Source organism: Equus quagga, chromosome 19 (genome assembly GCF_021613505.1).
Source record: "Equus quagga isolate Etosha38 chromosome 19, UCLA_HA_Equagga_1.0, whole genome shotgun sequence".
NCBI classification, from domain to species: Eukaryota; Metazoa; Chordata; class Mammalia; order Perissodactyla; family Equidae; genus Equus; species Equus quagga.
In genome coordinates, this window is record NC_060285.1 from 16,614,016 (window position 1) to 16,628,292 (window position 14,277).

Here is a 14,277-nt window from a genome sequence, read left to right on the forward strand (position 1 = left end):
TGGGGACAATGTCACGCTCATTCCCATGCCCTCAGTCACTGGTGACTCCCAAGTCTGCCTTGGCAGCCCCAGCCTCTCATCTCCAGACAGGCTGCTGACTCAGGTGTCCTGTAGGCGCCCAACTCAGTATGTTCCAAATGGCACATATCATTGTCCCTCCCTTCCCCCGCCACCATCGGCTTTCTGCCAGTTACTCCTCATCCTGGTGGTTCACTACCCACTTGGCTGTCCAAGCCATTACTTCAGAGCTCCTCCTTGATTCCTTTCTCTCTGTTACTTCCTGCGTAGTCTTGTCAATTCTACTTCCTGACTCTCTCCATTCATCATTGTCATCATCGTCCTCCTCCTCCCCTCCAACCCCACCCTAGACTATCCTTCTACTGGTTAATGTCCATTCATTCTTCACAAGTCAGCTCTGGGGGCCGGCCCCAAGGCCGAGTGGTTAAGTTCACGCGCTCCGCTTCAGCGGCCCAGGGTTTCGCCAGTTTGGATCCTGGGCAAGGACATGGCACAGCTCATAAAGCCACGCTGAGGTGGTGTCCCACATACCACAACTAGAAGGACCCACAAGTAAAATATACAGCTGTGTACCAGGGGGATTTGAGGAGAAAAAGCAGGAAAAAAGAAAAAAGATTGGCAACAGCTGTTAGCTCAGGTGCCAATCTTTTTAAAAAAAAGAAAAAGTCAGCTCTGGCAGTCACCTCCTCTGGGAAACTAGCCCTGACTGTTCAGGAGCTCCCGTTCTATGATGTCACAGCCCAGCTTCCCCTTCTGCTGTATGATAGAAAAATCTAGTCTCACCCAGGCATTAGCTTCTACAATCAGGATTTAAAGTGAAAAATTACCTTTGAAGACAACTTAAGCCACTCAGCATTGGAACAGTTGACTAGTCCTTTGGGCACCCAATGGGACAATGTCATAAATTTAGGGTCCATAATGTACAAAAACACAAAACACCCACTCACAATCTGTTTAACTCTAGAGACTCACACTAGAGCAGAGAGTCTCACTGTGAGAGGCATGAGCAGACAGCTATTACATTTCCCTTAATCTAAAGTCAAGTTGACAGAGGGAGGTGAGAACAGAGTTGTCAGCCTGGGCTAATACTACCCTTCCTTTCTTTTCCAATGCTGAGCACGTAGTTGAATTTGCCGAGGTTACATACATGAACGGCAGCCTCCCCACTCTTTGAATTGTAGATTCTCTGTCTTCTCTCCCAGTTCTGAGCAACTCATTCATCATTGCAGTCCCAGGACTTGCTAGAGCGCCCTCAAGAAACAGAGAATGTTAGTTGAATGGATTAATGGTTTAACTTCTTCTTGGACCTCTCCAGAGATGGGGAATTCCATAGATAATAATACAGTCCATTCTGTCATCTGAACAAATGAAGTGGAGCCACTGGGTCAAGGTCTCTATTGGCTTACCAGGATTCTAACTGGAATTAATGATCTGAAGCAGGGTTCCCAAGGAAGAGAGGGCTGAAAGGCTTACAAGGCTCCATCAGCTGATCAGCAGACAATATTTCTTTGAAGTCTCTCCTGTGGCTGGAGCAAGTCATCGATAGGCTCTGGGCTGGGTTCCAACTGTTGGTCTGCTTGCCCCTCTTTTCCCTAATCCAGGTTTAACGAGATGAGCATCATTAAGAAAGGCAGGGTGGTTATCCTTTAAGTGAGCAAAGTGACTCTTCACAGAAGGACTGATTTTAATAACGCGGTGCAAGACCCCCTTTAAGGTACAGAATGATTCTGGCACATCGGTTAAGTGTTACACAAAACAGACGTGAGTGTTCAAAATCAAAGGCGTTTTTCATTCATGTGAAAAAGGGATCAGTAAGCTGCATGAAGACTGGGGTGAGTAAAAGTCCCCGGGGGCCTCTGTCCACAGCAGGAAAAGCTCAGAGCAGATTGGGCCCAGGGGGAGGCAACCTCGGCCGCCCATAACTCAGAGATAGAAGGCGGTGATCTTCATGCGCCGCCTCTGTTTCATGTTTGGGCTCCTGCCTCTGATCTTTCAGCAGTTGCTTAATTGCCAGTGACTGACTGACTCTGTGGACAAGAGGGTCTGCTAAATGTGTAAGGCCTGCATTTTTCCAGGGGAGACTTTTTCCTTTGCACATAAGCCAAAGATTCCTTCATACACAAATTCTTTCTTACACAGGTCATCAGATTCTTTCGCGGGGGACATTAATGCTGAGTTCAATGCACAAGGCTGAATAGAAATACATACATAAAATCTGGTAAGTGGAGGGAGTGGGGATGCTGAATGGGAAGGCCAAGAGTGCCATATGGATGTCTTGGATTTCTTTCCCACAAGAAGACTGCACTCCTAACCCAGTATTAGGTAAATAGTTTAAGCTGTTTGTTTTCCAAGAGTGAAAACGGCTTCACTTTGTCAACCACACCCTTTGACCCAGTCTCCATTGTAACCAAAGGCACACATTTGGGAGTGTTTGAATAAAAGTGAGGGGCATGTTTAAACTTACTACTCCAACAAGGGTCCAACCCTAGATTTATCAGCAAGATAGGCTACTCCACTTAGGGAACAAATCACACAGTTGAATTGGACTTAATAAGAAAGAGAAGAAATGCTATCATACAGGGATGCCAAATAGGTTCCATATGGAAGCCACTTCCATTAATCATAAGGATAGCTGATATTTATTGAGCACTTATTAGGTGGGTCACATGAATTGATTCAATTAGCCCTATGAGTAGGTACTATCATTACCTCATTTTTACAGATGAGGAAACCGAGGCAAAATAGTTTGCTTGAGATCATATAGCCCGTAGGTGGCTGGCGGAGCCAGGATTTGAAGGCAGGCATTCTGATCGCAGAGTCCTTGCTCTCCACCACGGCACACTCCTGCATCCCAGCTGATGGGTTATGGCTGAGTTTGGTGTTCAAAGGTCCGAGGCCAAGTTCAGGTTTAGCAGGGTAGACTGCCATGATTGATTAGGAGCTGCCAAGGGGATCCAGACACAGAACGGAAGCACATGTATGTGTATTTGCATCTCTGACTTTATTTAAAAGAAAAGGTCCTACAACATCTGTGCTATCAGAACCGTGTCTGCCTCAATCTCTACAAATATTTACTCCTGGATTTTTGTAACATCTGACACCGAGTAAGGTAATTAGAATAACTCTCCCTGCAGGCAGAACAGGTAATGAATCACGAACAGCCTCCTGTTTAATTTTCTGGACGAGCGTTGATATATTTCAGGTCCTGACAGATTGTGGCCCTACTTCGGACATGCAAGACCCAGAGTAAAGAGGAAGGAAATTTTCCAGTAACTCAGAAAGACAGTTGCCGCTGCTGGGATGTCCGCTCTGGGGCCCAGCCCTGTTGCTGTCATTTAAAGCGCAGGCAGCAGGCAGCTTGCTAAGAGGGCTCTCCCAGGACTCATGGCCCCATTTCCTCACACACAGCCATTCAAAGGGAAGGCAGAATTTTTGGCTTTAGGGTAGACTGGGAGCTGAACAGTCCCTGCCACATGGCAGGCAGGCAGACACAAGCTGAGGTTTGATTGGGTAAATGATGAACATCAGTATATATCTTTGACAAAAACAAAAAATTAGCTAGATTGAAAACAAAACCAGGATGTGGGCAAATGTGAATAAAAATGGAGATTATAATTAACCTTATCTTTTGATATCTGTCACATTATCATCAGATATATAAAAGCAGGGGCCGGCCTGGTGGCACAGCGGTTAAGTTCCCATGTTCCACTTCAGCGGCCCGGGGTTCGCCGGTTCGGATCCCGGGTGCGGACACGGCACCGCATGGCAAGCCATGCTGTGGCAGGCGTCCCATGTATAAAGTAGAGGAAGATGGGCATGGATGTTAGCTCAGGGTCAGTCTTCCTCAGCTAAAAGAGGAGGACTGGCAGTAGACGTTAGCTCAGGGCTGATCTTCCTCAAAAAAAAAAAAAAAAAATATATATATATAAGCACATTGTACAATAGGAGTGAAACTTATTTAACTTTGCCACCAACATATGATTGACATCAGTTTTATCTGATGCTATTTACAACTGGTACATGGAAGAAAAAACAAGGGCTTTGCGGTTCACGTTAACATTTGTTAGCAGAGTTTCCCTGTTATCCAGAAGCACGCAGGCAATCAGTTTACTGAGGACAAATCCACATAACTACAATTTTGAGACTATTCCCATTTGCTTTGTAATTTAAACCGCTTATATATGCATTGTTTAGTTCAGGGGTTCTCACTCGGGGGTGATTTTGCCCTGCAGGGGACATTTGGCAATGTTTGGAGGCATTTTTGATTGTCAGAGCTAGGGAGACGTTACTGGCATCTAGCGGGTGGAGACCAGGGGTGCCGCTCAACACCTTACAGAGCACAGGACGGCACCCACAACAAAGAACCCTCGGCTCAAAACATCACTGATGCCGAGGGTGAGAAACTCTGGTTTAGTTTGGTGTTTACACGTATAAAGAGAAGAAAGCTAACCTTTACTGAGTACCACAGGGCAGGCAGATGAATTAACTCATCTCATCACAACGAACCTCTGAGGCAGCTACTATTCTTACTCACGCACAAGACTTCGTGGGGTGGATGAGGCAGGCAGGCAGGCAGGTTACACGCTATTGAACAGATGATGAGACTGAGACTTGACGTGTTAGGGGAAGACCTGGGCCTTCCCACTCCAGTCCAGGGCGGGGTGGTGCCTCCCTGTTGTGTTCACCTGCACAGAACACAGGACAGAGTGGCTTCACCCTCTCCTTTGTTGATAACGCCACTGCCAATTCATCTTCAGGACAGCAGCTCCACGGGCAGTTGCTCTGGGGCTCCTCCACTCTTTCAGGCTTAGCACCCGGAAAGAGTTGGAAAATCACAGTACCAAACTACCCCTAGGAAGCTGTGTAGCACCGAGAGCACCTCGGCTGATGTTCTGCTTTGCTTCAGGTCGGGGGACACTGGCTGCATCCCTGCGAAGACTTGGACAGCAGACTGAAATGACCAGCCGGGACAGGGCCAGAACCGGCGGCTCTCTGAACAGTCATTGCAGAAAGGCCACTTTGGATCTGGGATATCATTGTGGGGCTAGCAGGCAGATGTGGTCAGTGTGGAAAGAAGCTGCAGAAGGAGAAAGTGGAAACCTCAGCGCCGGAGAGTTAGAAACCAGTCAGCACAAGTGAGAAGCAGCATTCTAGGTTGATAGGTAAGAGCTTTTCCTGTATAAATCTGACTTTTAACGCCAGTTTCCTCTGTGCAGGGTCTCCACCAGCAGGGGGAGGGGTGCAGGAGGCTGGGAAACTGAGGCTGGAGCTCTGTGGGAGGAGCGATCCAATACGACCTGCTGCTTAAGGGGAAGTCACACCAGCAAGGAAGAGAGAAAAGTGGGGAGCTGGTTCCCAAGGGAGGGGTTCTTTGGCACCCCTAAAAATCCAAAGGCTGGCTCTGAGGGAGGGAGGCTCCAAAGCTCTTTATGTAGCTTACAGCAGTGGCTCTCAGCTTTTAGGCTGCACTGGAACCACCTGGAGGGCTTGTTAAACACAGGTTGCTGGGCTCCACCTGAAGTTCTAACAAGTCCTCAGCTGATGCTGATGCTGTCGGTCCAGGGACCACGCTTGAGAGCCACTGGCCTAGAAGCATCCCAGTTGAGTAAGGCTACTGCCCCCTCCAAAGATGTCATCATGACTTAATCATAAAGGGTATTATTCCAATTTCTTCAAATACAGTGTTCAGAGGAGTCACTAAAGTACAGCAAATTCGCCAAACCTCCATTCAAGTTATGTTAACGTGTGACCGCAAACTTCATCCCGGCATCCACTGCAAAAGGTTTTGGATCCATCATCTGTTTTGATTTATTCACCCCGCTCCTTGCCTCCATTAACGTGGATGATTGGGAGTTAACCAGACTTAAAATTTATTATGCATGGAACGAGAGCTATTACCTGGACTTGAAAAATACTTTCACTCCTTTGACCATCATCTGAGAGTTTAGACTTGTGAGTGAAAATGTGAGCGTCAGGTTGTTCTGAAATTTTCTGCCATGACGTCCTGATCACAATTTGATTTGCTGAGGGAAATCTCTTAATTGCTTCTGGAGCCTGTGTCTGAAATGCAAATCGTCTTTGGTAAGAGTGTATACTTCTGGATTGCCAGCACTTGTTGTTTTCCCATTTAAAACTGCCCCTTTAAAGCTTGACTTTAATTTCCCACCAAACTTGGCCCTGTGGGGCTGATAGAGTAAAAATCCAACTTTTGGTCAGCAAATGAAATAAAACTGTTTTCAAGACACATATGGAGTAAATATGGATGGTAAAGAGGTGCTACTTTTACAGTCACTTTTCTGGCCATTCGTTTCACAAAGGAATTATTTACAGGTCTCTCAGAAACTGGCTTCTCTATTACCCAGAGGCCCAGCAGCGGATGGGCCCAGCCACCAGCCCGAATGTGTTCAATCTCATGTGACTCATTAGGGCAAATAAAGGTGTTGGCCCAAAATGCTCTGAAGCAGCTGAAAACTATCCCATTATGTAGCACCCAATCAAGGCCATTTTCTTTCTTTTTTTGAAAAAATCCTTTACTTGACTCCCACCACATGGAAGCGTTTGGAGACCTGGTTCTGTGGCTTTGTGGAACTACGCTGGGACCCCCACACCGACAACAGGCCTCACTTTGATGTCCCTGCTAAGCGGCTGTTCCAGGGAAGTGTTTCTCTAATCCCGCCACCCTCCTTCCTCCCCACCACTGTGAACGGGGCGGCCTTTCACAAACCCCTACAGTTTCCGCACTGGGTCCTGGTTTCCAAACTCCCTCTTCCAAAGGAAACCGGGAGTTCACCTCTCCAAACTCTTTCCTGATGGAGCTGTACAGCATGAGGCCAGCCCTGGCAGCGTCACAATGAGGAGTATGACGTTACCAGTGGAACCAGTAACAAACACTTGTGAACACCTGTTATGTGCCAGGCACTGTGCTGAGCCCTTTACATGTATTATCTCATTTAATCTTAAACACGGCCCTAGGTGTCTGTACTGTTATTATTCCCGTTTTGAAGATGGGAAAACTAAATCTTCATAGAATAAACACTCCCATGTAACCAACACTCAGGTCAAAAAATAATAGTACCAGCACCCTAGCAGCCCCCTTCCTGCCCTAGTCATTAGCCACCCATTCTGCACAGGCAACTGTCATTCTTAGATCATAGATTAGTTTTCTCTGTATTTGAACTATTTTGAAACCAACACATTGTGAATTCTTTTGTGTTTAACTTTTTTTAATCCAATATTATAGTTGTAAGATTATCTATGATATTGTACATAGTTTTTTTATTGCTGCACAGTATTCCACTGTGTAAACATAGCACAATTGATCTATTGCTAATGGACAGGAGTTATTTTTAAGTTGGGCTATTACAAACATTTTTGCTCATGCCTCCTGATAACACATACATACACATTTCTGCTGGGCACACATACACGAGGAATGAAATTGCTGGGGACTTTCAGCTTTAATAGATACTGCTAGCAGTTCAGTCTGTGCTGTTATGAACTGGCAAATGCCTTGAGGGGTATTATGGACTGATATAAGTCCCTCAAAATGTGTATGTTGAAGCCCCAACTCCCAACGTGACTGAATGTGGAAATAGGTCCTTGAAGGAAGTAATTAATGTTAAATGAGGACACAAGGGCCCTAATCTGAGAGGACTGTTTTTTTTTTTTTTCCCGGAAGAAGATTAGCCCTTAGCTAACTACTGCCAATCCTCCTCTTTTTGCTGAGGAAGGCTGGCCCTGAGCTAACATCCGTGCCCATCTTCCTCTACTTTCTATGTGGGACGCCTGCCACAGCATAGCTTGCCAAGCGGTGCCATGTCCACACCCGGGATCCGAACTGGTGAACCCTGGGCTGCCAAAGCGGAAGGTGTGCACCTAACCACTGCACCACCTGGCCAGCCCCAGGACTGGTGTTCTTTTAAGGAGAGGAAGAGACACCAGAGCACGCTCTCTCTCCTAGCACACACGGAGGAAAGGCCGTGTGAGGACACAATGAGGAGGTGGCTGTCTGTGGCAAGGAAGGGACAGAGCCCTCCCTAGAAGCCAACCCCGTCAGCATCCTGACCTCGGACTTGGAGCCTCCAGCACTGTGAAAAAAAAATTCCTGTTGTTTAAGCCACCCAGCCCGTGGAGTTCTGTCACGGCGGCCAGAGCAGACGAAGGCAAGGGAAGAGTGGTGGAGGAGCTGGGCTCACCTCAGTGAACGAACTTTCTATTTGGGATCTTGGCCTTTCTAGGCCTGGTGTCTTGGCAACTCTGAGCCCACAGTTTTGCCTCCCCAGCTCCTCAACTCTGCCAAAGCCCAGGTCAGAGTTGCAGCCTCTTAGTGGTTTTTATGTGTCTTTTTAGCGTCTCATCCCTGTGCCACTTCCAACCTGGCAAAGCCTTGAGGGAAAAAGCACTTCAAGGGTGGCCTGTGAAAGTTTACTCTATCATTACTGGAAACGGGAATCTAACTGGTAGTTTTTAACACAAGGAACTTACAAATCACTTTAAAAAGTAAAACTGCAGTAGAACCAACTGACCAATTCTGGTCTCTTTTTATTAAAGTTTTTCTCAAAGTCAAATAGCCATTCAAAGGTAGTACCCGCTAGTTTTGGAAATATCAACCTGACAGTTGTTTCCTTTAAGGATGTCTCAATTCGGAACCTACACTTTCTAGATCTTAGAGAACTCAGAATTTCCTAGAAGATTCGATAGGTGACTTCCCTCAAAATGATCAGAATTGTCTGGAATGACTTTTGAAAAAAGATGTTTAAGAAAGACCACCATTTATTGCCCCTGAATAAAAAAACTGTCACATTTGATGACTGAAAAGTAGAATCATGGATGAAACCCAAACAAAGCCCTCTAAGTTAGAAAGCCTGGTCTCAAGGCCCGGCTCGTCCCCTTGTTAGTGGTGTGGTGCTGGGGGAGTCACTCGGTCACTTAGCGCCTCAGTTTCTTCAGCTGTATAAAGGGAATAATCAGCCTGTGAAATGCTTCCAAAGCACAGTTATCACTTTGCTCTGGCAGCTCTGTCAGCACTGAGGGGGTTAACCCTTACCCGACTGCAAGGCGGTGTTCTCTTACTAGCTCACATCTCAGCCTCCTCCACAGGGTTCTGAGCTCCTTGAGGCAGCGGCCACATCCTGCCCTCTTTTCAGCCTTAGTACAGTGTGTCACACATGGCAAGTACTGAGTGATAAGTACCAGCACACTGGTGGCTCTGCCCAAGCAGACCCTCCAAGCGTTCACTGAAACGGTGTGGCACACGGTGCACAGCAATTGCAACTTTGACAGAGTTGATAATGGGGTTGTCACATAATGGGAAATAGTCCAAATCACCCAAGAAAACTCAAAAGGCCCAAGAAGTACAATACATATATCTTGTACACTCAATCCAGTATAGTGACCTTTCGGGACCATCATTTTTGAGAACTACGAAGGCAGAGCACAGGACGGAAGGACCGGCATAAGCGAGGCTCCCAGCATTCAGACCCCTCTGCCTCTGTAACCGCTATGGAGACCCTGGGGTGAATGGTGAATGGAGACCGGTGACGGCAGAGGACGGCCTGCTCACCTGCAGCATGTCCTTCCTTCTGCTGTCACTGTGAGGCCTCTAGGACTTTTTTACCTGTCTGGGAGCTTTTTATTGTGAAGGAAATGAAGTGATGTCGAAGCTGGGTTCTCAAGTTAACGAGATGCTGGCTCCAGGAACATCCCTCTTTTGGAGAGGCCCAGTGCACAGCAGCTTGGTGAAGGCTTTGAAAAACTCCGGTTTGTTTAACTTGGTTACACCCAGCTTCACAACCTTATTTGACTGGAATTTGATTCTTGTTGGTGTATAATACCTATTGATATTCTGTGGAACATGTTCAATGTGACATGCTAGGAATGCAGCCTTCAACCATTACTGAAAGCTTTTCAGACTTATTTTATAAACAATTCTTAACACGAATATTTATCCAGCTTCAGGGCAGAGCAATTAAGAGCAAATTAGAAATGGGTGAAGAAGCCTGCCAGATTAAAAAGAAAATGGACAGCGAACATCCTGGCAGGAACGGAAGGGACGGGAAAATTATGAAGCATCCATGGAATTATTTTCAGATATTCAACAAATATTATTGCATGGGATGATCACGGTTCGAAGTAGTGGCAATTAAGTCCGTAAGAAAAGGTGACACCCTTAACACAGAAGTATATTTATTATATTTCGTCAAGATTAAAATTAAAAAGTTTGGGTGTATAAAGGAAAGATTCAATTGCTGGGAAAATTTATCCCCTCGCAGCACCAGAGAAGAGAGCCCCCACCTTCCCGGCCGCTCTCTCGGCTTCCCGTGGTTCTCTCCCCTCACACACCATCAGCCACCTTGACAAAGGCCAAGTAGCCAATTCAAACAGATTCTTCATATCCTTCAAGTTTCATAAGAATCTTGAGTTTTATTTAACCCCATTCTTTTCTTTTTGTTGTTTTTAAAAACCTGATTTGTCTGAGGCAATGTTTTTTTAAAGATTTTATTTTTTTCCTTTTTCTCCCCAAAGCCCCCTGGTACACAGTTGTATAGTCTTCGTTGTGGGTCCTTCTAGTTGTGGCATGTGGGACGCTGCCTCAGCGTGGTCTGATGAGCAGTGCCATGTCCACGCCCAGGATTCGAACCAACGAAACACTGGGCCGCCTGCAGCGGAGCACGCGAACTTAACCACTCGGCCACGGGGCCAGCCCCAAACATTCTTTTTAAGGAGGAAGGTCCTTCTCATGAGTAAATTTCAAAATATCAGAACATAAATAAAAGTTTATCTATCTTTTAGGGCACCTCCATTTATAAATCAAATAAATTCGCACATGTGCAAATGCACTATCGTCCACACTGCTGGCATCTCTCCTGAGGCCCGGGGCTCATCGACCACGGCTGTTTAGTCAGTCTTCCAGAGTATCAAAAGCCCCTCCATCGGCATTTTTTGAGACGGAGCATTCAAAGGAATTATTCACAGGAGTAGTCCTCAAGCCCTCCTGCTTGCCGCTGTGTCGGACACATCGACTGCCCTCTTTAGGTCACCATCTTTTCCCTCCTCACTCGTTGTACTTTGACAGTTTTAACCTGGGGATGATGTTCATGGACTGCAGCTCCTGGAAGAGCAGCTTGCAGGCGTAGGGGATGCGCAGGGAGGACACGTGGCAAGACGACTTGCAGTAATGGCACCTGAAACCGAGTCAGCACGAGTTAGAGGGACAGCAGCTCAGACCAAGGCCTGTGCGTGGAGAGCGAGTTTTCTCCACTGCGTCCTATCACCGCTGTGTCAGGTGAGGCAGCGTTCTATTCCTCGGTGCTCAGCCACACGATCAAATACGGACACATGTGCCCCAAATAAAAGGAAGCATCCAAGGAAGCAAAAGAAACAACCAAACAAATATCACTCCCTCAGTTTCAAAAGCATGCAATTTAATCAGTTACTACCATACTTCTAGACCTTTCTCCTTAAAATGCAAAAGTCTACCTATTTACTTGTTTTGAATGAGCCCCAGAAGGCTGAACCATCTGAAAGTTACTCAGATTTAGACTTTTTCAGTGTTGAGTGTTTTAAACTGATTCAATCGATCTCCAGGTATTTGTTAAGCATCTACCACACTACACTATCCCAGGCAAGGACATTTTGATTTCTGTTACTGAGGGACTTGAAGTATGATAGGAAAGACCACACTTTGATGTAGAAAGCTGGTATCCAATGCAATGCCACTTATTTTTCCAGTGCTCTTCAAGCTTATTTCCATTAGTATTGGAAGCTACTATACTTACAATGTGCTGTCCCTTGTGCAAAAGTAAGGGACCTGTGTGTGCCTATACTCCCATATAATCCTTACAGTAGCCCATGTTCCTAACCAGTGAGCCTGATATTCCAATGAGGATTTCCTTTTCTCTTCCTTCAGGAAGAGCCAGTGAACTGAACCTAGGTCTTAATCAATGGCTGCACCTGAAGGAGGATCCCCGGGAAGAAAGTGAACTGTTCTCTCAGGTTTCAGACCAGAATAGGACCTTACCCTAGACCTCAGGGCTCTGGGGCAGCTGGGACAATAGGTGTCCAGTACAAATCCTGAGACTTAATAGGTAGAAAACTAGGTCCTCCCAGTAACAGGGGGAGATGAGTGCAAGAGGAATAGCAACCAAGGCTTGGAGGACTCGCTGCTGATGGGGAGCAGAGGGAGACGCCGCAGTGAATAAAGGCCACTCTGGAGGGTAGTGGGGCAATGTGTAAAAATGCACATGTGCATGCTATTTGATTAAGTAATCACAAAAATGGCAAAGATATGTGCACAAGAATGTTCCTGGTCACACTATAACAGCACAAAGCAGGAGTCTGCTCAAATGCCCAACAGGCAATTGGTTTTGTGATTATAGGACATTTATACGGAAGAATGCTGTGCAGCCATCAAATGGGATGTAGACCCATATTTACTGAAAAGTAAACGTGTCCAGGACACACTATGGAGTGAAAAAAGCAGTTTGCTAAACAGCATGGTCCCAAGGGGGTTCTCAGATGGGTTTTAGTAAATGTCTGAAGCCCCCAAAATCATATGTAGCAAGATTTATTGTATGAGTATATATTTGTATTTTTCTGCTCTTATCAGAATCTCAAAAGGGTTCATGATTTTTTTTTAAAAAAAGGGTACAGAACTACTGGCAAACAGAGATGTCCCACAGAGTCACTAAAACGTTAACAGTGGTCATCTCTGGGTGGCGGGGGTTAATGTGACTGTTTACACTTTTTCTTTATATTTTTTGTAACTCTGAATATTTTACAGAGGGCAGGGATCATTTTTGCAATCAGCAAAATAAGGTTTTATTATTTTAGAAAAGAAAAGCACTAAGGCTGAGAATGTGAATGTGGTGGCGAGTGACTACGTATGAGCTGCCTGAGGAGAAGAGAATGGGGAAGGACGAGCCATCAGGGACCCCAGCTTGGTCCCTGTGAGGGCACTATAGGGGCTTAACACACTGTGGAGGATTTGACTCCAACGACAGCAGTAACAGAAACATGGTCAAAGACCTTTTTTGAAAGATTACCTGAAGGCCTCTGTAATGCATTACAGCTTAAGAATTATGTTTTCAATGTGCCTTATTCAGGAATCACGCTCATGCTTTAATTAAATTGGAGAAATGGATTTAAAGCAACTTCTTGCTGATTCTCCTGTCTAGTAAATTACCCTGTGACTTCAAGCCAAGCTTATCTATTTAAAGTTTCCACATGTGCTGATTCATAATCCAGAAAGTCCACTAATCTTGTCTATTATTAAATATTTCTCCATCATTTAAAATGTTTCAATGCATATATATACATACATACATAGAAATACATATATATACATACGTGCACATATACATATATATAAATAAAAATATATAAATTACCTCACCCTGTGCCTGAACAATTTCCAAAGGAAGATACTTGACCCAAATAACAATAAAATAAACTGATTTTTTAGGACAAAGGCAGCAAAGGAAGGAGGCTGTGGCTTCACATGAGAAATGATTGCCCAGTAAAATATCCTCTATGAGCTAATTACCTTAACAGGAGATTTTCCTTTCTCTGCAGTTTTCCTTCTGGACCTCTCTTTTGTGACTTATGCCCTTCGTGTCTTCTGCAGAACAAGTCTTGCGGTAAACATCCCCATAGCAATGCCTTACTAATGTGCAAATCACTGACAAAAGGCCAGTTTCAAGGTTCTGAACCGCTCTAATTACCCAGCCTCCATTGTGCTGTTCATTAAAGAGCGACCTCCTCCAGCAAACGCCCATGCTCCCTCCCACACAACCCAGCACACATGGTCAGGTAAGGATGGGAAAGTGATGGCATCGTTACGCTCCTCTGTGGACAGCAGCACACAAGGAGGCTGCCAGACTACCAGACTGGGTTAGGAATTTTTTCCGTTGGCAACAAGGGTATAAGCAGGCCACCTGAAATCAGACGTACGGTACACGCAGGTCGGTTTAATTACAGTAAAGACCTTACATCGTGTAACCTTATTTAGTCCTCTTTCAAAGGATTTCAAATACAATACAGACTGAACACATGAGCTTCAAAATCAGGCACTGCCATCAGACGATGTCTAAATGAGTCAGAAATGAAGTAGGAAAGAAGCCATGAATTTCGCAGAGTGATGCTGAGATCATTACTGCTTACGGTGGTTTCCCTGAGTATTCAGAGAGGAGAGGGGAAGGCTGTCAAAGGGCACGAGTGAATCTGGTCTACTGCGTGCTTCTTCCTCTTCCCTCTTGGCCG

General features: G+C 45.6%; 1 protein-coding gene across 6 annotated transcripts in view; it reads right to left on the reverse strand.

Annotated features, from left to right (window-relative positions):
• The window catches only part of POLR3B (RNA polymerase III subunit B), a 149,010-nt gene that overhangs the window by 21,165 nt on the left and 113,568 nt on the right, over positions 1 to 14,277 (reverse strand). For 2 of the 6 annotated variants that reach the window (XM_046646479.1, XM_046646477.1), the window contains one exon: positions 10,603 to 11,201. In XM_046646479.1, coding sequence (XP_046502435.1) covers positions 11,072 to 11,201 — 130 coding nt within the window. In that variant the 3' untranslated portion in view covers positions 10,603 to 11,071. Of the gene's footprint in view, positions 1 to 3,904; positions 6,079 to 10,602; positions 11,202 to 14,277 lie in introns of those variants that run through there. The other 4 variants (XR_006886175.1, XR_006886176.1, XR_006886174.1 and 1 more) reach the window with 4 other exon arrangements.